Source organism: Eleutherodactylus coqui, chromosome 10 (assembly GCF_035609145.1).
Source record: "Eleutherodactylus coqui strain aEleCoq1 chromosome 10, aEleCoq1.hap1, whole genome shotgun sequence".
Taxonomy (NCBI): domain Eukaryota; kingdom Metazoa; phylum Chordata; class Amphibia; order Anura; family Eleutherodactylidae; genus Eleutherodactylus; species Eleutherodactylus coqui.
Genome location: NC_089846.1, coordinates 57,269,626 through 57,296,652, shown reverse-complemented (window position 1 = coordinate 57,296,652; position 27,027 = coordinate 57,269,626). Strand labels below are relative to the sequence as shown.

General features: G+C 43.8%; 1 protein-coding gene across 1 annotated transcript in view; it reads left to right on the top strand.

Annotated features, from left to right (window-relative positions):
• The window catches only part of LOC136580471 (carnitine O-acetyltransferase-like), a 28,530-nt gene extending 3,628 nt beyond the window's left edge, over nt 1–24,902 (top strand). The window contains exons 3-14 of the mRNA XM_066581059.1: nt 2,201–2,319; nt 2,907–2,960; nt 6,941–7,100; nt 8,709–8,883; nt 8,966–9,144; nt 11,311–11,411; nt 12,302–12,430; nt 12,805–12,927; nt 13,007–13,146; nt 14,624–14,682; nt 20,470–20,607; nt 23,357–24,902. Of these exons, the coding sequence (XP_066437156.1) occupies nt 2,201–2,319; nt 2,907–2,960; nt 6,941–7,100; nt 8,709–8,883; nt 8,966–9,144; nt 11,311–11,411; nt 12,302–12,430; nt 12,805–12,927; nt 13,007–13,146; nt 14,624–14,682; nt 20,470–20,607; nt 23,357–23,572 (1,593 nt within the window). The 3' untranslated portion in view covers nt 23,573–24,902. The remainder of the gene's footprint in view (nt 1–2,200; nt 2,320–2,906; nt 2,961–6,940; nt 7,101–8,708; nt 8,884–8,965; nt 9,145–11,310; nt 11,412–12,301; nt 12,431–12,804; nt 12,928–13,006; nt 13,147–14,623; nt 14,683–20,469; nt 20,608–23,356) is intronic.
• The last annotated feature ends 2,125 nt before the right edge of the window (nt 24,903–27,027 follow it).

The following is a 27,027-nucleotide window of genomic DNA, read 5'->3' as shown; positions in this document are numbered from 1 at the left end:
CACACATGAACCCTACCATCAGCCTGAAACAAATGGTACCATGACTCATTGGACCTTGCCACACGTTGCTAGTCATCTAGAGTCCAGTTAGAAACCTCACAAACCCAGGGAGTGTCCAGTGTTAACAGAGGCGTTCTGGTGGCTCCTCTGCTCCCATATCCCACCGAAGATAAAGAACATTGCTGTAACCCGCGGGATACATGTGGGGAGGCTTCCTGCATTGAATGTGGATGTGATTTCTGCCAGACTTGCTTATCTGTTCACACAGACAATTCTAGCCAGATGCTGCAGGTTGAAATAATTAAGCACCTGTGGGCGCCACTGCACTGTCCACTGTGGGTGGTAATGCCTTCTATGACATATTGCTGGCACACACGTGATGCCGCGGATCGAGGAATGTTAAATACCCGCACAGCTTTAAAAATACAATGCCCCATCTGTTTGGCACCCACTATCATGCCATGTTCAAAATTGCAATAATTCACATTGCCTTGCAGTGAGCATGTGGCCAGTGTTCAACCTCACTCACATACAGGTGTGTGCAACCCTTCATAATTTGTTTACTTCCTCCTATCCCATAAGTTTTGGCATGTCAGTGTTTATATAACTTGTAGTGCCATATAAATTTTGGCTACATGGCAACATTAGTCAGCCACAGCTTCTGAGGCTGCCACAAGGGGTTGGGACCTTCCTTCTATTGTGTCCAGTTTACTGTCTGCAAAGATTTAAGGTACTTTACAAGAGCCAATGATCAAGTGCAAACATTTGTTTGCCCTGTAGTCGGCTTGTGTGAATATGCCAGTGATCAGATGATGAATGAGCAAACACTCATTCGTTGGCTAATCGGATATCTTATATGGGCATAAAAATGCTCGCTCGTCGACATCACACCTACACATGTGAACTGGAGATGTGTTGCCGATGAATGCAATCTACTTGGGGATGAATGATCATAGTAACGATTATTTGTGTCTATGCTACCAAACGAGTGTTGATCAATATGCTCGTCGGTTGGTGATCGTTACCATGCGCGGATATCTCCTGTGTAAAACAACTTTTAGGCTGGGTTCACACGGGGGGATTTCCAGTGGAATTCCCGCGATTTGGCCGCAACGAAAAACCACGGGAATTCCGCTGGAAAAGCACAGCTTCGGAACGGTTCTGCCCCTGGCATTCCGCTGCGGCTTTCTTTCCCCATAGAAATTAGCGAGGCCACAGCGGAAAAAAAAAATGGACATGCTCCATCTTCTATATCCGCGCCACAACACTGGTCCCGTCCGACTTTGCCATGATGGATTGGCCACCCCGTGTGGACGAGATTTTTGCAAATTCTCGTCCACATGGCTGGCTAATCCCGGGATTAGCGTTCGCAGGCGGATTTGCCGCAGCGAAATTCCGCTGTAAATCCACCCCTTGTGAGCCTAGCCTTAGGCTCTCTTAGACATACAATGTCTTGCATAACAAAACTGTATTCTGTGTGCTGGATGTTGCCAGAGCCTTAGATATATGCTGGTCATAGACATCAGATGAACGTTTGACAATTGTCAGGTGACTTTTATTGAATAGGGTAGGATATTTTTTAGCCATTTATCATCCCAGGTTTGATGGTTAATGATTAATGATCCACAGTATCCAGACAAAGTGACAGCATATCGGGCGCATAAGTATAATCCTTCTTTATTCCTCCATTACTGCAACGTTCCGACCCACTCGGGGTCTTTGTCAAGCTTTACGTAAAGCTTGACAAAGACCCCAAGTGGGTCCAAAAGGTGCAGTAATGAAGGAATAAAGAAGGATTATACTTCTGCGCCTGATATGCTGTCACTTTCTCTGGGTACTGTGGATTATGCATATGAGTCTTGGGCTCGAACTCTGTAGTGACGTGCATTTATGACTTGAATGGTCTGGCTATTGAAGCATATTCCAAAAGAGTGCTGCGGACTAATTGTGTTGAATGACTAATGATGCGTCACAAAATAAAATTACTTTTTTAATATGGGAACAAAATTATCAAAGACCTTTAAAGGCATGTAAAGAGCGTTTACCCAACCTTATCAGCCAATCATGCTCTATTATAATACTGCAATGACATTTAAAGTGCCAGTTCCGTATGTCAGACCTTCGTCTAAATGTCCATGGCCAGCGTTACTCTAATCTCTCCTCATCTATCCATTTATTGACCTCTCTCTGCCATTTGTAGCTCACAGACTGGAGACAAGAGTGTATATATCTAGAGAATCACCTACCACTACCCGTACATTCCAGCCCGGCTGTCATTCTCCCTCAGCAGGAATACAACGACTGGAGGGGACAGCTGAGGTATCTAACCACTATATCCATCCCATCCTATCGCTTGTTCAGCTGACTATATGTTGTATGTGCTCCATGTTGTGCTCAATCCAGTTTCTCCACTGTTGAATGGGCGGACTTCAATGGGTACCTTTATATAGACTGGGGATATTCTAGTTGAGAAGTTAGTCTTATCTCTTTAAATATATTTTGCCATGTACAGCTACATGTGTCCATGTAGTCCTAGCTAATAAAAGTCGCTCAAAGAAGCCCAATAGTATAAGGATCCCATACAAATTAATGCTTCTGGTCCACCAGGTCCAGTATAATGCATTTGGACCAGTTCAGCTGTTTAATTGTGGAACTGTGTAAGATGTCCACCCAAAAGTCTTCCCTTAGACGTGCTTTTTATTACCTCCCTGTCTTCAATGGTTTTCCAATTGGTACTCGGAAACAGAATTGGATCCATATTGGCAAATTGCAACCCACTTGTCCCCATTCTAGTACGTGGTCATGTTTTCTTCTCAGCACGGGGTCGGTACGCCGAGTTGCATCTTCTGCCATGCATAGTGATCTATATTACTATACAGACATTTATTGTATCTACTAATTTTCAGATTTGCATCTAAACTGATTTGCGGTGTCCTGGATTTTAAAGCCAAAATTGAGAGGTGAGTTTGGTTTTTCATTCTTTCAAAACGTTGCCCCATTTACAGCTATTGTAAGTTATGACTCCACATTCAGAATATGCTGGAGTAATACGGTATATCTGGTGCTAAAAACTAAACGGTATTTTGTTATTCAGGTACAGAAATGCCTAATATGGTCTCATCCAATTTTTTGACCTTATGTATGATGGGTGTTCTGTTGCTCTAACACCGATTACCTATCCTTAAGATAGTTCATCAATATCTGATCGGTGGGAAAATTCTCAAGACCCCTGGCAATCAGCTGCTTGAAGAACCCATGGTGCTAATATTGGAATTGACTAGGGTTCAGGCTGAGGTTTGTCCCTATCCAAGTTGGAGGCTTACCTCGGTTTGGGTCTTCAACTGGACCATGACCAGTGTCGTTGTACTTTTATGTTCATACATCGGTAGAGAGGTCAATAAACTCTCATGGCCAAGTTCTGGCCACAACATGTCTGGACCAGACAGCACCATAATGTGTTCATGACATAGCAGTATACGTCGGGCTTTGGGGGTAGGCAGTAAAAGGCACTGACACCGACATCTTTGTTGTGTTAACTCTAATGACAGCAAAACCTTTTAACGTTATAGCAAAGCCATATCCAAGCTGCAGGAACAAGTAATGAGTCCTTTGAGTAGGCCGTAAATGTTCACTAATGAGACGGTTCTTTTCCCATTTAATGGGTTCAAATCATGTAACAGTCCTTTAACCTTAAAGCACTGAACATTTTCTGAATCAAAGTCAACAAAATAACCAGGAACGTGTGCTGTTCAAGACAGTATCAGACAAGATGATTTGTAGAATAGATGGCGTCTTTGCAGTGGTGCTTCCTCCCCCAAACGGCAAGGCTTTAGTCACGTAGGGCAGTGTACCACCACCAATCAGATATAGATGACCTATCCTATGCATAGGTCATCAATATTAGGCTAATTTCACATGGGCGAGCGCGATATTGGGCCGTGAAACTCAGCCTGATATCGTGCTTGGGAACATGCAATGTCCCGCGTATGCGAGGCGTTTGGGTCGACCGCGCCCCAGTTGTGACTGACGCAGTGCACGTGGCTGGCTGGCTAAAAGCTCTGCACCCGGTGGCCGACATACAAAACTGCTTGAGTCTCCCATTGTAGTCAATGGGGTTCGTTAATCGAGTAGCGCTCTCGAATTTTACGAACTCTCGACTCGAATAACGAGGGCCCAAGTATTTGGGTGCTCACTCGTCTCTACCTACCATGCAATGTTTTTGCTGGCCCTATTGAAAACAATGGGCAAGGAATTCTGAGGGAACACCTAAACATGTGATGCGGGAAAAAACGCTTATGTATATGACCCCATTAAAAAGAATGCAGCGCACAAATCTTGCGCGGTTTTCTTGGCCGTGTGAAAGCGCCCTTAAAGTCCCACAAAGCCTCTTTAACTTTCAGTTAGTTTTTGGTAATTTGTATTGATTCGTGGAAACTGTTAATAAGTAGGCTCATTTTTTATGGAGGGATCTAAGCAAAACTTATTTTACCATTCTATTCATGTGTAAATAATCAGGACCCAGAAGCCATCAACACTTGGACACTTCTCTACACCCATTGACACCCCCCCCCCCAAAAAAAACAGAGGGAGTATAATACGGTCATAGAGATAAAAAATGTATTTTATTAAAGATGCAATTTAGAGAGTACAAAATAATGACACAAACAAAAAAAAAAGAGGATCGCATAAGGAAAGCACACACTGAATATATGACTATACATGAATATGCATACCATAATTAACAAAAGTTAATCAAGTCTGAAAGCCAATCCTAAATCGTGACTCAATATGCCGGTATGAGGAGACCGCAAGATCATCACACAGTATACATTGTAAAGTAATAAGACGGTCAAAAGTATACCCATATGTCCTTGGCAGACATTTCGACTGCCCTAATTAGGGGGCAATTACTGTTATGATGATCCCACCTGAAGGATTGGTACCAGGATATACTCTTTTCACCTATCTATCCATAGGATAGATGATAAAAGTCTGGTCAGTGCAGGGTCTCGCCACAGAGACGCCTGCCAATTCTGAGATCGGGGTTGAGTGTCCCCCTCTCCTGAATGGAACAGCAGCCGCACATGTACAATATGGCACCATTCATTTTCAATGAGACTGCCAGAGAGCGCCGACTGCTTGAACCTGGTTGGCTATTTCCGTCAGCCCTATTGAAATAAATGGAGAAGCTGCTGCTTGTTTCAGCCACCACTCCATTCAGTCGGACATCTCTGCGGGTGGGTACTGCGAGCCCACGATGACAAGGAGATAGGGACATGGGATCCCGTTCTCAGGATCGGTGGGAGCCCCTATGGCTAGGATATAAAGGTGTATTCTGATACAACCCCTTTAAATACTCACTCATGTGGTTAGTGACACTGTGCAAAGGATGGTGCCGCATATAAACGTCCTTCTGGTCCATGTGTGTGCCGTCCTGCTTGAGTACAACAGTTGCGTCTTGTTCGTCCCTTCTGGTTTATCTGATGCATACGCCACTTATATGCAGCATCGTCTTTAATGCAGCTTCACTGGTCAAATGCGGCACCATAGTGAGCATTTAAATGGGATCATTGTGACAGTAATTATCCCCTAAAGAAGCTACGCGAAACGCGTGTTAGGACGTACACGGGGACCTATGGGTATGCTTCTGAGTGTTGTATTGCTTTGCAATGTATACTGTGTGATGAATGTGCGGTCCCTTCATACCAGCATATTGACTGGATTTCAGCCTTCATTATCTTTCTGGATACATATTCATGAATTAAGCTCAGTCTGTGTTTTTTCTACTCCTTTTTGCTTGTGTCATTATTTTGCTTTCTTTTATTATATCTTTAAAGGGAACCTGTCATCAAGTTCTTACAATGCAATCCACGATAAACCTTTAACAGTGCTGCTAATAAGATTTCCTTCATGTTATTTGATTTTGTAATAAGTGCCCCATACCTTTTACAATCTGCTTTTGAAGTTTTCCCGAGTTGTACTCTAATGAGCTGAAAGAGTCAGATTTTCTCCTATGCGCTGCACCAGGCAGGCCCCTGTTCATGATTGGCATGCATACTGCTTTCTCTTCTTCGCTGTAATCCCAAGCAGGCAACATAGCAAACCCTGCCCTCACCTGCACACCTCAGCTCTCTCTTAGGCCGGTGGCACACAAATGGGTCGGATTGCGCATGCGGGAGCCCGCAGCAGAATTCGGCCCTGTGCCCGGCCGGCGTCCTTGTGTACCTGTTGAAATCTGTGTTGCGGATGGACGCGGCAACCCGCCGTCAAACATGCACAGTACAGATTTTTTTTTAAATCTTTCTTTTTCCTGAGCTGTCGCTAGGCAATGACACGGTTACCCACGACCTATCCAAAATGTCAATTGCGGATGGCCCGTGGCTTGGATGCTTCCAGTGAAGTCAATGGAAGCCGTCCATGTGCAATTCACACGACAATAAAACATGCTGCCCTTATTGGGATTTTCTTCTTAGATTTTGGAGTAGCTATCTACATATTTGTTACTGTGGGGGACATTGGATCATATAGACAATGTGTAAAACCCATGTAGTTGATTATCCTGCAGTTTTTTACATTTTGACTTTTTTTAAATTCTCTGTATGCTATATAGGGTCACATAATAAGAAAATCAGATCAGTAAACCGCTTGTTGTTAGTGTCCGGGGTGTAATACAAATATAGTAGAGTTTATATTTGTAGCCTGGATTATTCAGTGTTGACGTATCGTCTTAAAGAGCAATTCTGACAAATTTATACAAATGCATAAAAAGTTCTTCAAGTCTAGACAAGCTATGGCCTAACGTACTTTATCCTGCAAGCTAGTAAAGAGTCAAATATCCCCTGGCATGGCATAATTTGGTAACAAGGTTGATATACCAGTGCACATCCTCTCTGTTATTGCTCCAGGATCTAAATAATCTTCTCTTGCTTTTCCTTAACAGCCCTGGTGGCCTACAAGAGTTATGGCGAGGTCAAAGGCTGTGCCCAGATCAGTACTACAAGTTCTTTGGATCCTACAGGGAACCTGGAATCAAGAGAGATCGAATCCTTTTCCAGCCTCGTAACAAACCCCACCATGTGACCGTCTGCAAGAACTACCAGGTGACTCTTATGTTTACAAAGATATTCCGACTCCTACGGTGGAGAATAACAGCCGTCATGTTCCCTCCCTAGTGCTGGATCAGAAATGCTGCTGATGTGTGGCTACAAGACTGCTAGCTGACAGCACTTTAAGGCCGAATGCACACGGAAGGATTTGCATTGCAGAATCCAGAGCTGGGGAAAAAAATCGCAGCATGCTCTATTTTAGTGCAGGCTACGCACGGACGGCTTCCATTGAAGTCAATGGAAGCCATCCGTCCTGCAGCCCTTCCACAATCATCATTGTGGAAAGGCCATGGGATCTGCATCAGTTGTGCCTGGTGAAGACCCCAGTGTGGGTCGAAACATTGCATATTTTTGTGTAGGATATCCGAATAAGCACCACTTTCTTTTGCCTGCATGGATGCTGTCCCTTCTACTTTTTGGATCTGCTGGTGTATGCCACCAGGATATACATTGAATGTAGATGACACATGCAAATTTCCAGAAGCGCCTGGAGATCTGCCATCGTCAACCACAGTCTATGGCAATGATAACCTATTTAGGCTTCTGTTTTGCAAACGGATACAAATAGTTATTCATTAGAGAGAAAAATAGGGAGGATTGTGTTCTCATGTAGAGATTTTCAGTGCTTCTGCCCATTAAAATCACTTGGTTCCTTTAAGCTATGGTGCCCCATTCTTGATCACATCTTCATATGGGCTTTGTGAGGCCAACTGTCCCCTTTATGATTATATGTCCTAAGATGAAGATACTTGGGTGTTTGGTACAAAACCTCATTTCTGTTGGTAGAAGTCAGATCTCAAATTTTCCAACACAGATTGATTTTTGAAAGAGGTGGACATTCTCTTAGAAATAACTTAAACTTTCCAAGGAGTGCTGTGTTGGATATATCAAGTTAAGGAGAACTACCAGCACCAAGAGAGAAGCTATATGAGCAATGTAGTTGACATGTTTTGAGGATCAGTGGTAGATTCTGTTCTTGGATTTATACAGATTTCGGCAGGTCTGTAGAGGGCTAAAGATGTTCAGTTCTGGTTTTTCTATTTTCAGTTCTCCTAATGTGTTCCAATTTACAAGCTGACCAACCAATCATCTAATTTCCTTCTACCTTAACCAGTAATGGAACCACTCTTCTGAGATGCCAGCAACCTGTGTAGAACCGCTTCTGCATAGCTGGCGTAGAGCAGGTCATTCTGTATATAACCATGCTGTCTACATCTCCTTTCTCTTGAAGTTCAGTTCTTGTTTTTCCATTTTCAGTTCTCCTAATGTCTTACAAGCCGACTAAAGCTTGAAATGTAATATTTTACAACGCCGTGATGGAGGGGAATTCTTATTTTCCCTTTTGAAAATGGCAGAACATGATTTGCTTGGATTGTGGTTAATCAAGTATGATGAAAAGGTTTCACGTTTTTCTCTAATTCTGCTAAATTTACCATCATTATTGTTATGGAACAGTCATTCCCTCATTTAACAACGACGACAGACAAAATGGCCTCCGTTTTCTTATATGGGAGAATTACTGCTCCATCGTAGTAAATTTGGTCATAGACAATGAATTTTCCCAGATACGCTCACCATTATTTTATATATGTCTAACCCCAGTTTTTTGAGCTGGACGTATACAATAGTGATGGTTCACCATTGACTGAAGATCAGATTCACCAGCAGATGCTTTTCCTACGTGCACACTCAAAAAAGACCGACAAGGAGCCTGTTGGGGTGCTCACCACTGATCACAGGAACAGCTGGGGGCGAGCGTACAGTGCCCTCATTCGAGGTGAGCTAACCAGGTTTAGGAAAATTGACAGTTTACGGAGAAGACGCCATGACAATGCTGTGTGTCTCTCCTTATCTCCCAGACCGGCTGAACCGGGAGTCTGTACGCAGTATCCAGCGAAGCCTTTTTACCGTATGTCTGGATGCTACTGCGCTGAAGTACTCAGAGGACCTGTACAGTAGCCGTACCGCTGCGCAGATGCTGCACGGAGGAGGGAGCCATGCCAACAGCGGCAATCGGTGGTTTGACAAGACCTTACAGGTATATACTTGGCTTCGTACCAGGCAGCCAGAATTGTCATGTATAAGCTACAGGTCTTTCTTCCCGTCTGCTTGTCTCTGCACATATATACGTTTTCTCTCTCCATGATCGCTGAGTGTTGGCGGTCTCTCTTTAGTGTATTGTCAGAGCGATCATGTGTGTTCTGGGACAATCATAGATATCATTGCTGCTCCTCCCATCATGCTGCTTCCTTTAAACACAGTGAGATGCTGCACCTGCATCCCCCTCCTCTCCCTCCCCACTTTCTATACTTACCCTGTTACACTAGATGGACTTTTTGGTGACGTAAGACATATGTGAACATTTACAGGGATCCTATAGGCAGGGATATAGGACCGGCAGACGCAGCCGTCTGAGAGCTCGTTTCTTGCAGAATAAGTTGTATTCTCAATGGTATAATTTAATGTACATATATGCACAAGGGCGGAAATTCGGCGGCAGGATTTCCCGCAGAATTTCCGCCGCCCTGCCCGCCTGCATAGGATTGCATTACAATACGCAATCCTATGCAGACGGATGCGATTTGTTCGCGTGAAATTAAACGTGGAAAACAAATCACGGCATGCTCTATTTCTGTGCGGGGCTCGCAGAGGCCCGCACAGAAATGTCACTCCCCGGCTGCCGGCTCCGCTGTGCGCATGTGCTGGCTGGCCGGCAGCCGGCACATCAAAAAGCCGTAGCCACGGGAGAGGTGAGCATTGCACTGGTCCCTGCAGGGGCTTGGGTCGGGTCTCGTTGCGAGAATTCTCACAGCGGGATCTGACCCGGCTATCTGCAGGCGGCCATATTGTACTAAAGTGTAGTGGAATAGAAAAAAATTGCAATTCCACCATCTTTGGGGGGAGGTGTCTTGTTTTTATGGTGGACATATGGGAGCAAAAATGACAGAACTTTATTCTAATGGGTTTGGAAGATTACAATACCAAATGTATTCATTTGGTTAGTTTTTGCTATGCTACTTTTAAAAATAAAATATCTTTAGAAAATAAGTTCAGAGCGATAACTTTTATTTTTCCATCACTATAGCTGTGATAGGGCTCGTTTGTCTTATGGCTTTGAAGTGCATATGGGTTTTTGATTGCTTTTTATAAACGTATTCCTTGTGGATGGGGTGACCAAAAAAAGTGCAATTCTGGCATTGTGTATTAGTATTATTATTTTTTTATTATATATATATATATATATATATATATATATATATATATATATATTATTATTATTATTTTTTTTTTTATGACATTCACCCTGCAGGATACATAATGGACTTTTATAGGTGCTGTAATATCAAATATGTTTCTGGGATGTTTGGTTTAGATTTATTTTTCTTATTATAAATACAGGAAAAGGGGGCAGGCATGTCTTAATAGGCAAAAATACATGGCGGCTCTGGGGGCCTTCAGAGGGCCTCTGGCTGCCATGACATTTGGACATCTCCTCAAGATCTCATTGTGGGGGATGTTCGGGACCGCCAATTGGGCCATTTAAATTCTGCTGTCTGATTCACATAGACATTTAAAGGGTTAACAGCCGCGATTGGCACAAATTCAGCTCGTAACAGTTGGGGCGAGCTATTAAAGACAACTGATACCGGCGGTATATGAAGCAGGCCTGGCTTCTGAGCCCGTGCCATAATAACCCTGCATATATAGGATGTATATGTATATCCTATAGCATGGAGTGGTTACAGTTCTTTTCAATGGTTTCTGGAAAAGATGATTGACGAAAGATGCGGCCACCATTACTGATTCCTTAGCAGCTGTTACCCAGCTTTCCTTGAGAACTGAAAGAAAGCAAAGTCTAGTTATGCAATGATGCATTCTCACTGTAATATTACCGTCTGAGGCCTCACACACACAGACGGTTTTTACCATGATTGGCGCGGCGCTTTCAGCACCGTGCTAATCGCGGTACAGCGCACCCATTGAAGAAAGTTGGGTTAAGCCCCTTTTCCCGTGGCTACCATATCTTTCAGAAACGGTACCTGTGAGAAATAGATGAATGGAACTTCTAACAAGGAGACTTCTTTTTGCTGGTGTTATTACTGGTCCTTACTAATATCTCACAGTATTGCCCCTATCTAACTCCTTTCAGCCTGAGTATGTGCTAGTCCTTAGCGTAGAGTAACCCTGATTGTGACCCCTGCAGTTTGTGGTGGGAGAAGATGGGACCTGCGGACTGATTTGTGATCAAGCAACAGCGGATGCCTCTGCAATGCTGACTATGCTGCACCATGTCTTCAACTACTGGTAAGTGATTGGCATATTGGGCGTGCGGTAGGGGGTATAATTACACTCACAGTGCTGTTTATAAATTGGAATTCTCCCAACTGTTAGTAAATGTTACATTTTGAGTATCTTTTCAATACATTATTGTACTGATCTTGAGGTTTATTGTGTCTCTTTTTGCATGTGCTGATTTACATTAGAGAGTTCTGCTGGACTTCTTCTACCAGAAAGCAGTGCATTGTGGGAGCTGGGATAAATTACACAAGCAACTGTATGACACCCAGCAAGGGAATGGGTCCTATTCTAATTAATAGGACTCATGCATGATACTCCCCAAGCATTTTATAATAGCGATGTTAGATTGGACAGGAAAGCTTAAGGGCTCATTCACACAGGCGTATTGTCACCGCGCATTACGCACGTGTATTTACTGTGCGTAACACGCAGTAAATGTAGACAGTGGAAGTCTATGGACTTTCATTCTTCCATTCACACCTGCGTTGGAGCTGTGAGGGGACATCCGTAAAAAAAGCAGGAGAAATAAATCGCAGCATGCTCTATTTCTCTGCGTTTCATACAGAACCCTTGAAGGGCATTTATGGGATGTGGTGGAGAGGTCCAGTCGCACCGAATATCCTGCACCTACCAATACCGCCAAGCTGTGGGTGGTAATCCAGATGGCATGACTCAACATTCCTCCAGACATCTTACATCCACTTGGGGAATCAATTCCATGTTGACTTGCTGCATTTTACAGCAGGGCTAGAGGGGGTCCTACATGATATTAGTTCCTGTCCCATGACTTTTGGCATGTCAATATGTATAAGATGTAATATATAACTTTTTTGCTATACAGTTAATTATCATATTGTAATATACTATTCTCACCTACTAATGGCCCATCCTTTTAGCTCCGAGGGCCCCAGTCTGCAGCCGCCTCGCACTCCTCTCACCAGGGTTCCTCCACCAAGAAAATTGTACTTCAACTTCCCACCGGAAAGCAAACAGCACATAGAACAAGCCAAGCGGAACCTGGACATGTATGTTGGGTGGCTCCAAACAGAAGCTCACAATGCGGCTGTACTTCTAATATATGTAATTTATATTACTGATGTGTTATACTGCCATACAGGTATGAAAATGTATGCCACTACACTATATATGTAGTATTACTGACTGGTCAGTCAAATGGGCAGCTGACAAGATAATACATGGGACTGCTGGGTCTCCAGAGCAGGAGCCCCTTTTACTAGGTCTGTCTCTGCTCTGGCTGATAGAGGGGGTCCCAGGTAGAGTAACCCCCTCTATAGCCTCATTGTCCTAGTAGGGCCTACATTTTCCTTCATGAGATAACCTCTTTATTGTATCTTTACTACATTTCTGACTGCCTGTTTCTGTTTCTTACCTCCTTCAGATTGGTTAATGATCTTGACATCTGCTGTTTCTCCTTCCCTGACTTTGGAAAGAAATTCCCGCAGAGGTACAAGATGCGCCCGGGTGCGTTCCTGCAAGTCTGCCTGCAACTGGCGTATTACAGGTACACTGACACGGGGGTATAGCTGTTTTCTGAGTAAATGCCACTCGCGATGGTGCTGACGTTTTGCTTGTTTTCTCAGGTTACACGGCTCCATGTGTGCGACAAGCGAGGCAGTCTCACTTCGTGCGTTTCATCATGGGCGGTCGGATATTGTACGTTGCTCCTCCCCCGAAGTACTGGAATTTGTTCAAGCTGCAGATGACCCCAAAAAATCGGCAAGTTTTGGCTGGGGGCAACGTTGTGTGGTGCAGCCTCAGTTCTGTTTAGGAGGAGCCAAAAAAAATATCTGTTAAAGGGGTTAACCTATAAAATTACTTATCGCTTATCTACAAGATAGGTGATAAATGACTGATCACTGGGATCCAACCCAAGGGGAACTGCACGTCCCAAATCCACTGGGTGACTGGAGCAGCGGTGCTTATATGTGACCAACACTCGATTCACTTCTATAGGATTGTGCTCAGCCATCTCCATAGATAGTCGATAGAGCCATGGTCATACATGTGCACTACTGATCCCAGCAGCAAGTGTTCACTTTCCCTGCAGCGCCTCCACAGGGGAAATAAAGCATTACACAGTTATCATCAAAATGATTGGGCTGTCTGTGTAATACATGATCATGTTGCATCCTCCAGAACGAGAAATGCTTGTTGTAGCTGTTGTCTACTCCAGCTATTTGATAAGGATCCATTAAATATGTCTTTTAGGGGATGCTTATCCAGCGGAAATGGTGCAGTATTTCCGCATTTAAAAATCAGCGTCAAAAAATCATCAGAATCCGCACCACTGATGCAGATTTTGATGAAGATCCACACCTGAATTTACCCTTTCAGAAAAAGTCTGAAATCTGCTGCGGATCTGTGGCAAAACCTGCAATAAATGCTCCGCACGAAAATCCGCTACATGTGAACATGCCTCCATGGCAACATTTTTGTCTACGTATAAAAACACAACAAAAACACTTTTTTTTTAATCAATAGTAGTCTCAGTGATATAAAACTTGTCTTTTTTAAGAATACATTTTTTTTTTTTTTTTTTTTTACACGTTTTTAAAAGTGTATTTTTGGTGCAGTTTTAAACGCAGACAAAAATGCTTCTGTGCAATGGTAGTCTAAAATCCATCCGTCTCACGTAGCTAACAGGTTTGTTACAATGTGTCAGGGCAGGCAATCCCCTGAGCTAGACACGGCAGCAGTATATATCTTTCTCCTATATTACAGAGGGATTGCTCATTTCTACACTGATACATTACAACCTCAGCTCTGTTAGGGTGAATGCACACGGGCAGAAATTTCGCGCCGAGATTTCCCGCAGAATTTCCGCCTATGTACGCTGCCGTAGGAATCCTATGCAGACGACCGCGATGTGACCTCGTGAAAACTTGCGCGGTAAACAAATCGCAGCATGTCCTATTACCGTGCAAGCGGCTGTGCGGCAGCCGACACATCGCAGAACGGAGAGAAGATGCTGAAGGAGGTGAGCCGCGGGTCACTGCAAGAGCACTGGTCATATCCCGCTGCGAGAATTCTCGCAGCAGGATCTGACCCGGCCGTCTGCATTCACCTGACTAGGTCTGGAAGATTTTCAAAGGTATTTGATTCACTGAGCACTAGTGTGTGTGCGTGCGTGCGTGTTTATAATATTATATCATATTTTTTTTTTTGGGGCTCCTCTTATTGTCTCTTTACATAGGCAGAGGAAAAGTTTTCCCTCTTCGTAAGAGCTGTAGAAAGTCACCAGGCGAACACGGAACAGGTGGGATTTCCCTTCTCATTGTATCACTGATTGTGTTTTCTATCTTCCTCCCTCTTATTTCTCTGTTCATGAATCATATTAGATGCAGCCTTGAAAATCGGCTTCCTCACGAAGTTCTTATTGTCCTATTATACCAGCGACAAGCAGTAGGTGGCACCAGTCTATTCTGGTTCTATTTCTTGTGTCACGTTACAGCATGGCCTTTAGTAGCTTAAAGAGACTCTGTCACCATCTTTTTGTACCCCTCTCTGAGGGCAGCATAAGGCAGCGATAGTCACACTGATTGTAGTGATATGCCTGCTGTATGTATCTGTGCAGTAGTTTGGGAGAAACTTGCATTTTATCAGTAGCTGCAAATGCATAGAGGACTACTTAAAGAAGTCCTGGATAATCATGAGTTGCAGGCTTGTTACACACACACTGTCCTTCAGCCAATGATTGACAGCTGTCTGCCTATTACTGTAAGAGCTGCCAATCATTGTCTGGAGGGCGGCTGAGTGTAACTAGCCAGCAGCTCATGAATATGCAGGACTAGTTCTGTGTCTGGGTGATACTAATTAAATGCAAGTTTCTCCAAAACTACTGCACAGAAACATACAGCAGGCGTATCGCTTTAATCAGTGTGACCTGCGCTACCTTATGCTGCTCTCAGCAAGGGTTGTAAAAGCATGGTGACAGTCTCTTTAATTGACAATCCCAAGTGTGAGTGACAAAATTCATAGCCTATTAGAAATGTTATATTAATATAATTAAATTATACATTCCTTAATATGTTAATGGGATATTGGTGACGTCTGCCACAAACCATCAATGATTTTCAGACTAAAACAGGTTCTACACAGAGATTTCCGGTAATAGAAATCTCAGAGCAGTGCCAAGGGGTCAGATCTCTCTATAGAGCTCACACGTCGGTGGTTGACTGAGATCACAGACTTCACCAATGTCTACAACTCACCTTTTACATGGCGTTCCCTTCTAGCCTGCCATGTAAGGGCTTGTTCACATCGGCATTGAAGCGTCCATTCTGAACCCCTGTTGCTGAATTCTGCTAAAAATCATTATGAAAACGCTTTGCGTGCAGTGCTATTTCGTCCTGTAAAATACTAGATGGACGGCCGTAAACCAGATGTAGTCCCTTGTAGTCGATGGGTCTATTTGACGCGGTTTGGTTCTGCCATATTCCTTTCATCCAGTGAGTGCTATTTTCCTGCTCCCCTAAAGAGCAGGAAAATGGAACCCATAGCGCTAGTGTGAACGAGCCCGTAGCTAGTAGTATGTTTTCTTCTTGAGCATGGTATGGAATGGACTGTTCTACAGGGTGTTTCACTTAAAGCGCAACCTTTATTTTGCTTGTAATGTTCTGTTTCCCACATGTGTATTGTAAGAAGGTGGGGCTCATTTATCAAAACTGTCTGTAACAGTAAGGCTGTCCTTGTTGCCCATATCAACCAATCAGAGCTCAGCTTTCACTTTACTACAGTTCAGAAATGAAAACTGATTTCTGGTTGCTATGGACAACAAGGACAGTCTTACTTTTAGAAGTGAGAAAACCTTGAAGACAAATCTATCTAAGAGTACAGATTACTTGGTCTATCCTATGGATGAGTGTGGTTTTCTGGTACGCACATACTGGGTGATCGGTTCAGTCATGGAATGTCATCAGCAATTTTGGGAAAAGTTTTGAGAACGCACTGCACCCAACAAAACAAGCGTTCAGTGACCAGCAAACAACCTGGAAAGGATGGGAACTTTGTTGGATGAACAGCAGGGAGGGCGGCCAAAGATGTCAGCGGCTACATTATAGGACACCAGAGTACCATTGCTACATTCCCTACAGAAGTCTCCTTGTTTATCACAAGAAACTGGTAAGTCCTTGGTAAGATGTCAGACACTAAGAAAGGGAAGTAGAAATCATGGTTGTTCTGGAACTGCAGCTGATATGGTGGAGCGCGTGAAGTTCGGGAAGTGGTTCCTTCGAAATTTAGGCCAACATCAGGGACTGTTGGACATCACATACGAAGCATGGTTCCATCTGTGTGGCTTTGTGAATAGCCAAAACACATGAATTTGGGCCACAACTAACCTGTATGAAATCCATGAAAAATACTGCATCCTATAAAAGTCTATCTTCTTCAAGGACACCATCAACACCGAACGTTACCTGCCAATATAAGTGGTTGCAGAATCGTTATTCCAGCAAGATTGTCACATGTCCAACCACGGCATGGCAGAAACTCGTTCTTGAAGGACACCATCTCAAAGTGCCTGTGACCACCGAGATCACCGGACCTTACACCAGCAGACTTATACCTGTGGGCCACTGAAAGGGTAAAGCATTAGGCAATAACCCCCGGACAGTTGCCACACTGAGTATTAATATTAGACATGAAATGGCTTGGAGCACCTGGTTCAGTGGTGGCCACCTTCAACATCTTCTGTGACAACTCTGAGCTCCCTGAAAAATCAAGACAGACGTCCAAATTCACTATTGTGGGATTATATTGCCCCCAATACAAATATTGTGAAATTATTATCCCCACCGCCTCGCACAGGTGAATAGAATTCTGGAATTTGTGCACAAGTCTCCTATTGTCAACAAGTTTCGAGATGGTTGACTTTTACACAGATTTAAGGATTGCTCAGACTTGGAAGACTTCTGGAAGAGGGTGAATGAGCTTACACAAGAGGTCTTACATTTTAACTTGCCCAAAGCCCCCCTCTCTATTTATCCTTTGTCTCCTCAACTTACCAGTGAGAACATTCTGGAAGTCCATACTAAAAAACCTAATTAACGCTGCTAGGTCAAGCATGCAAGCCTTGTGGAAATCTTTGCCTGCCCCCTCCCTCTCTCTTCGATTGCACAAAGTGGATGAGATAGTAAGAATGGAGTAGCTTACTGCTTTGCTACAAGAAACACATGATACTGTTATGTCTTCCTGGACACCTTGGGACATGTTTCAGGACTTAACTTATAGGTCTATTGTGGATGGAGCAGGCTAAAGGCCTATTTACATGCAGCAATTATCGCTCAAAATTCGTTCATACGATGGCAAATGAGCGCTAATCGTTGCGTGTAAACTCGGCCATCATTCACTTTTTATCTGAACGATTATTTTAAGGTGAGCTAACGGGGAGTGCACGCTGTATTCTCAGCGGGTGCGGGGAGAATACATTGTATTCTGCTGACAGCCCGTGTGGGAACAATGCAGCTCCCGGAGGCCCTTTTACACGCAAATGAAGGTGATTAAGTGTTAATGGACATTGGTGTCCATTAACACTCTATGCAAAATGATCGTTAAAACTGTCAGTCTTTCAATTGTTCGAAAGATTGTCTTTGTTTGTAAAAGTGCCTTAACTGCTCTTTTGATTCCTGTGCCTCCCACTTTTTTTTTTTCTTCTTTTGCTTCCGTTTTTCTCTTATTTTTTCCTACTCAATTTTCAACCAGTTTAAGATACTGGTTCCTACCATTGGGGGTGCGTCCCTTTACTTACCCCTCCCCTCACCATACTCTGTTTTCTGTGTGATGAGGGGTAGCAGGTATCTTGTTTGGATAGTAATTTGGGCTGCTCGTGATAGGCTGCTGTTATTTGATAAGGCATTGCCTTAACTGATGCTATTTTACTGCTATACTTTGGCCTATATTTTGTTTTAAGTTGTTCTAGTTACACTAAAAACTTTACAAATAAAGAATTAAAAAAAAAAAAAGAAATTACTGGGTTGCGTTTTGAGTAGCACACCCCGTATATCATGAGATGCATTCTGTGTTCTCATCACGTTGGCATGAGTTGCGCTGAACTGTGTGTCGCTCTTTTCTGGGTGTTTTCAATCTTGTGTTCCCTCAGTGAATGCATGGAAATATACATTCATGTTATACGTATGCATACAATATATACAGCTGCTGAATGAATATGAAGGATAACCTTATACCTCGCACGACACACAGAAATAAGACATTAACCCCTTGCTGTCGTTAGAGGCTTTAGAAAACAAGTAAGAGACAGAGGCAGGCCCATATTATAAGGAAAGTAGAATGAGGCCCCCTGCTGGCGCTGCTTCACTCTAGCATATTACCATCTCCAGTACAGAAATGCTCAATACTCATTCATCCCAGTGGCTGTAATGTTGCCAGTGTTAATCCGAAATCCATTGGAGTAAATGTGCCAAATTTATTAAGAGATGCGTGTATTCCTCATAATAAACTTACAGATTCCTCGGCTGTCGTTGCAACAGAAATTGAAATGATCTCTTGCAGTAAGCAGACGTAGAAATGTGCTATAATTTGTGCCTATTTCTGATGCAAGTTGTAGTAAATCTTCTGAGTCAGAGGAGGCCCCGCCTCTTTTCTTAAGTTTACAAAAGGCGTAAAAAGTCGCAAATCTTAGCACAAGTGTGGCATGCCCCAAAATTTGTGGCCTTTTTAAAATTTGGATTAGTGCGGGCGGTGGGTTATTTGGATCCCCCCCCCCCCCCTTTTTTTTTTTTTTTTAAACATCATGTGTTCCCCATAGCTTCATATCAGACTTCTGGGGAACAACATTTATATACAGGCCTGATGTGAAAGGCCGTATCCCATTATTAAAGGGGTATTCCCATCTTCTCCACAGCCTATGCCATAAGTCTTACAGATGAAGCTCCCACACCTGTCAAGTTTTGGGACGGTGTGGCACCCAGCAAAGCTAGGTAGAGTCCTGGGGAGGTCCGCTCTGGGGTGGGATCGATCTGGTCCTCATTCCTTGATATCAATTGCATCCGTGTCTTAAAGACAAGGATACAATTGACTCTGACTGTGGCATTGCAGGAAGCCGAGCACTTCCTGCTTCGCCGTCCAAAACCTTATCTGCAATGCTGGCAGTGCAATGATGGCAGCGCTTTGCCTGCGTTTTCCTGCATGATCCTGCCCAGAAGATTCCAAAGCAAAGGATTGAGAATGCCAGGGAAGTGTCAGGAGGTGTTTTAAGTTTATTATGTTATTTTATTGCTTGGGCACAGTGAGGCTTGTAAATGACAACAGAGGTACAGTGGGGCCTATAAATGGCCACAGGGGACTCATTGGGCCTTCTAAATTAATGAGGCCCACTGTGACTGTCACCTGGCTGGCTGGAAGCAGTGGCAGAGTTGGTGAATAACTTTGGAAGCGGTTGAGCAATAACTCCCAAAGAGGTCAATGGGAGTCATGCAAACAGCATAGCACGGCAAGTTGAGCTGTTTTTGCAGCTCCTTGGGAACGGTAACAGTGTAACTTGCTGTGCTACGCTGTCTCTGTAATTCCCATTCACTTCTATGGAAGTTGCAGAAACAACATAAGACAGACCACTCATCTGCTTCCATACTCTGACCACCCCAGCTGTTATTGCCTGAGATGAGAATACTGCTTTAAGCCGGTGACCCTTTTACATGGAAAATTCAATAAGTATCTATGGAAAACTATACTGCACGGTGTCCCGCATGGGCGTAGGATGATATAAGGTTGAGGCTTCGGGTTCAGATGAGAATGAATTAGTACTATTATAGTATTGATAGAAAAGACAAGACGGCCGTAGAAATCAATGACTTCTGATTACAAGAGGAAGAGCAGAGAACAGGGCATCCTGACCTCCCTAAATTACTACATATTAACAGACCAATGTGTGAGTGACATTGGTCTTATCAGGAGGGATGCTGAGCTGCAGTACAACCTGTACTCAAGAGTGGCGCTGTTTCCAGATAAAGCATGCATATTGTCCACTCTTGTACAACGCTTTTAACTCTGAACAAGGTTGGTTATTAATTACCTTCTGCATTCTTAGGTGTTACAAGGGCAGTCTGTAGATGGCGCTATCCTGGCTCTGAAGATGCTGTGTATTTCTTCGGGGATGGCCCTCCCGGCTCTTTTCATGGATACATCTTTTGCGGTGTCTTCCCACTGGAAGCTCTTCACTGGACAGGTCTGTGAATGGATATAGAACAATGACCCCTACTCTTAATAAAGTACCTCTGAGGCTGTTTTACATGGGCCAATGATGGGACATGAACATCTGCCTGATCATCAGCCCGGATAAATATGCCAATGGTCTGCCGACACACAAACATGCACTCTTTTTGTCTACTAATCAGGTAGTTTGCAGTGGGTATAAAAATGCTCACTTGTTGGCTGCACATCCCCCTGTGTGAACAGTGGATGTTCTGCTGATGAGTGCTTTCTGCATGCATGCAACCCCTCGGGTATATATTGCTTGTAGAGCACATCAGCTAAGTGCGCCATTTTTCTGCTACACTGCTCAAAATACTCTGAATGGGCATAAAGTTAAAAGGGTCATCTGGGACTTCGATACTGATGATTTATCCTTAGGATGGGTCATCAATATCAGTTTGGTGGGTGTCCGTTGCTTGGATTCATGTCAATGAGCTGTTAAAAAAGACTCGTGCACTCGGCTGAGTGCCGTCACCTTCTCTCAGGCCAGTAATGTCAAGTTCTTCGATCATGTGGCCTGACAGCAGCTCCGTTTCATTCAAGCGAATAGTAGGGCCGTATTTACAGCTCATGCTACCCTAGGCTCTACACCTAAATATGCCCCTTTTAAAAGCTGGGACTGGATAACACCCCGTATATAATGACTGGATAGCACCACATTCCGTAACTGCATAGCACCACCAAACCTGGACTGCTAGCACTGCCATATCATGATTAAATAAAAGGCAACATCACTATACAGGGACTAAATTATGCCACCATAATTTTTCTGAATTAAAGGAAAAAAAAAACCCCTACAAGAATACTAAAATCATCACCATACTGTAAGGGTACTTTCACAGGGGCCAACTAGCCAAAAAATCACTCAAACAATCGATTTTTGATTGACAATGGTCTAGTGTAAAATTGGGACCCGGCAGGGTATTAGGTGAGAAATTGCTCATTAGTCACTAGTGATTTTGTTTCAGAGAGGTGAAATGAAGCAACTAATGAGCGACTTCTCGCTTAGTGTAAACAGGCAGTCATTTCCAGCTGCCTGTCTTTAAATGACTGCCTGTTCACAGTGAATAAAGGCGGGCATCCGGAAATGGTCTTCAGTGAATTGAGGAGGATTCCCATCTTGCAGGAATATGTTAGGTTGCAGATCGGCTACTCTGGGATACAGGAAATTTTCCAACATGTCAAGGTACACGGGCCCAGTGACCTATACGTTCACTGAAAAAACGGACCAATAAGCCTCTTCTTTATTACACCTCACCAAACGTTGAATCTTGGACATGTTCTCTGTAGACAAGGGGATTTTCGGTTCCCCATATCCCCGCCTTATGCCGATTGACATATTCCGATAAATATAATGTGGCCTCCTCTGAGAACAAGATGTTTCCGAGAAAGTGACTGTCGGTGTTGATACGATTAAGCATTTGGTAGCAAATTCCTGTCTGTGGCTTGTTGTCCGTCTTCAGTTGTTGGACAATTTCAGTTTATAAGGTTACATACAAAGCTGCTTATGCAATACTCGATGCGTGATCACCGGTGGTTTGTGGAATTGTCTTGATGCCTAGTAAATTGATTTCCCCGGACTTCTCTGAAGTCCCGCTCTAATTTCTTCATTCTGTCATTGAAAACACTTCCCCGAGCTCCCTCAGATGGTTTTAGAACACCTCCAGGAGTGAGAAACCTATAGAACCACACCATAACCCCTCAATGACCAGCTATACTGGATTTTACGTGGTCACTAAAGGGCCTTAGGCTAAGCTGCTGTGTATTTATGGCGGCCTAATCTTAGGTCAGTATGGGAATCCTGGGCTGGGAAGAGTCGGGTCCCAGATGTCGAATGACAGCCAGGACCCTGCCCTAACGGCTGGGAGAGGAGAAATTTCTGTTCCCAACTTATTACATGCCGCGATCAATAGCGATCATGGCATGTAAGTGGGTGATAGCGGGAGTTAACACCCCTGTCATCCATAGGCATCCCACAATGTGATTGTAGGGTGCTGATGGATTCCCACGACAGCTGGAGGCCTCATTAATTCCTATCAGACGCTGTCTCTGGCCGGTTCTGATTGCTGGTCGATGAAAAGTACACAATACTGCACTACATACGTAGTACAGTGTAGTGTACCAGCAATGGAAGGATTGCAGCTTCAAGTCTTTTGGAGGGAGAAATGAATGTGTTAAAAAGTTCAATAAAGTTAAAGGTTATTTGAAAAAAAAAAAAAAAAAAAAACAGGAAAAAATGTTTTCATTACAAGCGCTTTTAATCAAAGACCCCCCCCCCCCCAAAAAAAAACTTAATACACAATACTTCTCTTCTACTGCTGAGATAAAATAAAAACTGCACTGTGATTGGTTGCTATGGGCAATAGATTCTCAGCTTTCATAAGAGTGTAGTGCCCATAACAACCAATCACAGCGCAGCTTTCATTTCTTCTACTGCTGAGGTAAAATGAAAGCTGTGCTGTGATTGGTTGCTATGGGTAATATAGATAGTTATACTATTAGACAGGTTTGAGAAATGAGGCCAACAATTCTGTTAGTTGTTCCTTCACCTACTGCTAATTACAATCAATCCTTCCTCATAATGATAATAAACAATATTTGTTTATCTCCAACTTATTCCACAGCGCTTGTCATATTGATTGAAATGTTGGCACATTGAACAGAACACCTTGTATAATAATTACCCTGGAATACTCTGACTGTCCCCTTTTGTGCCCTTGCAGGTGTCCGCTCCTATGGACTGTGTGATGTGTTACGGCCCCCTGGTTCCCGACGGGTACAGCGTCTGCTTTGCGCCCTCCCAGGACAGCATCACTGTGTGTGTATCGGCATTTGATTGCTGTCAGGAGACGGATGCGGAGAGACTGTCCGACAGTCTGCAGGGAGCACTGAGAGACGTCCACTCCTTGGTCCTGGAGTGTCGGCCGGGGGACGAATAGTCTGTGCGTTCAGGATGTTTATTTACAACTGGAACCTCAATTAACTGCTGCGTATTTATTATGCCCATGTATGAATATTGGCTGCACGACCTAAAAGGAACAATGCGCTGTGAACCCAGTTACAGGGGCCAATCATGGGACCTTCTGAAAACGAAAATAAAGTAACCTATGTGGCCATATATAATCAATATGGTCTCAGTGACGTGTTATGTGGTCATGTGACGTAGTCATGTGATCCCGGCCTATGCCATGCATCACTGAAACTGTATTATTTATTTTGTAGCCCTCGCCTACACCTCCCCCACTTCTCCCTCATGTATGGCCCTCACCTCCACTTTCCTCCTCTTGTGTAAAGCCCTCGCCTCCGCCCCTACCCCTCCCTCGTGTATGGCCCTCGCCTCCACCTTCCTCCCCTTGTGTAAAGCCCTTGCCTCCACCTCCTCCCCTTCCTTGTGTATAGCGCTCGTCTCCATCTCCATCCCCCCTTCGTGCATAGCTCTCGCCTCCACCTTCCCTCCCTCCTTGTGTATAGACCTTGCCTCCACCTTTCCTCCCCTGTCATGTATAGCCCTTAACTCCACCTCCCTCCCCCCACCCCCTTGTGAATAACTCTCTCCTCCACCTCCCCCCTCCTCGTGTATAGCCCTTGCCTACACCTCCACCCCCCCTCGTGAATAGCCCTTGCCTACACCTTCAATCCCCCCTCATGAATAGCCCTCGCCTCCACCTTCCTGCCCCCCCTTGTGTATTGCCCTCGCCTACACCTCCCCACCCTCCTCATGTATAGGCCTCGCCTACACCTCCCCACCCTCGTGTATATCACCCCCGCTTCCGCCTGACCCTATTTCAGCCCATGCTTCCATGACCCATTGCTGCTTTCACATTTAGAGTCCCTGCTATGGCTATTACATTTTTATACCCAGTTTTGCTGTGTGTACATCCTGTTCTTAAGGTCCCATTTTGGCTGTTACATCCAGATACATTGTTCTAGGTCTCACGTTCATATACCCCATTATAGGTGTCACATGGCGCTACCCCACTATGTCTGTTACATTCTTTTAACCTGTTATAGCTGTTACATACAGGTATATTGTCACATCTGTTACATGGGTCTACCCCTATTATCTGTCATAGGCAGCTGCCCCTTTATAGATATGCACACTTTTTGAAATGGAACCATAAAAACTCCTGTTATTCAGGGAGAGAACATCATATATAGTGGTGGTCGCAGCTTTATGACTTTATACAAGTTCTTACCATGAGCGTATATGAAAATCAGACTGAATTGTGCCTCAATACAAAGTACAATAAACCTTTCTGATGATCTTTATGTGGAGTGAATGTGCAAAATGTTTATATAAATATATACTCCGTCTGGTCCTCTGTCTTCAGAACGTATGCTCGAGCTCCAACATTTCCTCAAAGAACCTAGCTTTTTTATTTCAGTTCACCTAAAACATAGTCGCTGGTTCATTTAATTATCGTCTGGTGTAAAAAGGTACTCATTGTCTTTCAATGACTAATCAACAACTTTATAGGCAGGTATTAATTCCAGTGACTATTTTAACAACAGTTGTCCTGCAGAACACCACCCTAATTCCCCAATCTGTCCTCCTCTCAGATTAAAGCCCCATTTACTCGCAACGATTATTGCTCAAAATTCGTTCAAACAATGGCTTTTGAGAGATAATTGTTGTGTGTAAACGCTTTCATCTTTCACTCTTCGGCTGAAGGATGATTATTATTTTTTTATTTTTTTTTTTAAGGTAAGCATAAAATCCATTGCTCAGCCGAAGAGAGATAGCAGGGACCACACATTGTGTTCAGCTAACAGCCCCCAGCAGCCCCTGTGAAGACTATGCAGTCTAATGCAAAGTCCAGACCACATGCTGGGATTTGCAAACAGCTGCTGATTGCTCATTTACATGCAAATGAAACTGATAAAGTGCTAATGGGCATTAATGCACATTAGTAATTTATGCAAAATGATTGCTAGAGCTGTCAATCTTTCAATCATTTGAAGGATTGTCTTTGCGTGTAAATGAGCCTTAAGACCAGTCTGTCTTGGTTGGGTTGAAACTTGTCCCCAATAGTCTGCTACTTTTTTATTTTTCTTAATAAAATGCAATTTTTTTTGCCCCATCCCTTTGCCCACATGGTGTGAATGGAGAAGGATCAGCTCCTTGTTAGGTATAAACCAGTAATTATTAGGAAATTATATTACCAGTGTTTCTGATGGCGCATTGTGCTACATGCATATCACACACACAGTACCGCTACATACATTGTTCTTCTCATAGAACAGGGATCAGAAGCGGCACAGCATTTGAGATAACGGACCTGTGATGATGTCAGTCATGCTCCGCCCCTGATCACATAATGGTGACTCTCATCCCAAGTGAATGACTTACATGTTCTGCCCCTGATCACATGATGGTGATGTCATCAAAGGTCCTTCATTGCCGCTGAGGGAGTTACATGCTCCACCCCTTATCACATGATGGGGACATCATCAAAGATCCTGCATCCATGTGCAGATTACGGGCGGGCTACAATTTCCCCTGCACATATTAGCCTTTTACTCTACACCTAAGCAACCAATCACTGTGAATCAGCCAACCCAAATAACCAATCACCGTGAATAAGTAAATCCAAACAACCAATCAGGTTGCGAATGGTGTGGAGTTGGGGAGTAAAAGGCTAATATGCTCCCCCTGTGGCCTCAGTTGCTATGGAATACTAACAAACACCTAGCTGGACAGCAGCTGTGTGCATACAGGACCTGTGATGATGTCACCGTCATGTGATCATGGGCGGAGCATGTAAGTCATCACAAATGTACTCACGCACAGACAGACAGACAGGTTGTCGTTAGTAGTTTAACGACTCAAAGCAATTCAATTTTTTTTGCACTTTGCTGAACTGAGATTAGGGATGTGGCCTCAAATTTAAAGGGATTGACTGGAGCTGACTGGACAATATGGCTGCTAATAATGAGTTATTGGTTATATGTACTGTACTGGAGAAGTAGTCCACGTGTCTGCTTTGGGAGCCTTGAAAAGATAGGACTAGCTCTGGTTGTGTGGCGACCCAGACCTAGGAGGTGTTAAGCAATGTGGGGAAATGAGATGGTAGTTATGGTGACTCTGCTACTCCTGGCAGAATAGAAAAAATTCCAGTCTTGCGGTCTAGCTACTCCGAGATCAAAAATAGTTCTTCACGCCTGCGGGGTCGGGTAGGGAAAGACGGTGATGCCTCAGTGGGGCACTACTTGCGGAGTCTGGTAAGGGAAGGTGTTGGTTTATCATGATGCCGGTCCGTATATCGGTAAGGACCCATTCTGAGCAAAACATAATCAAATCTAAAAAGTGGAAAAACCTAAAGAATAATGGGAGTAGTAATCCTTGCCTTCCTGCAGTGTTGTGTAGTACCTCAGTGCAAATTATGTGGTTGGT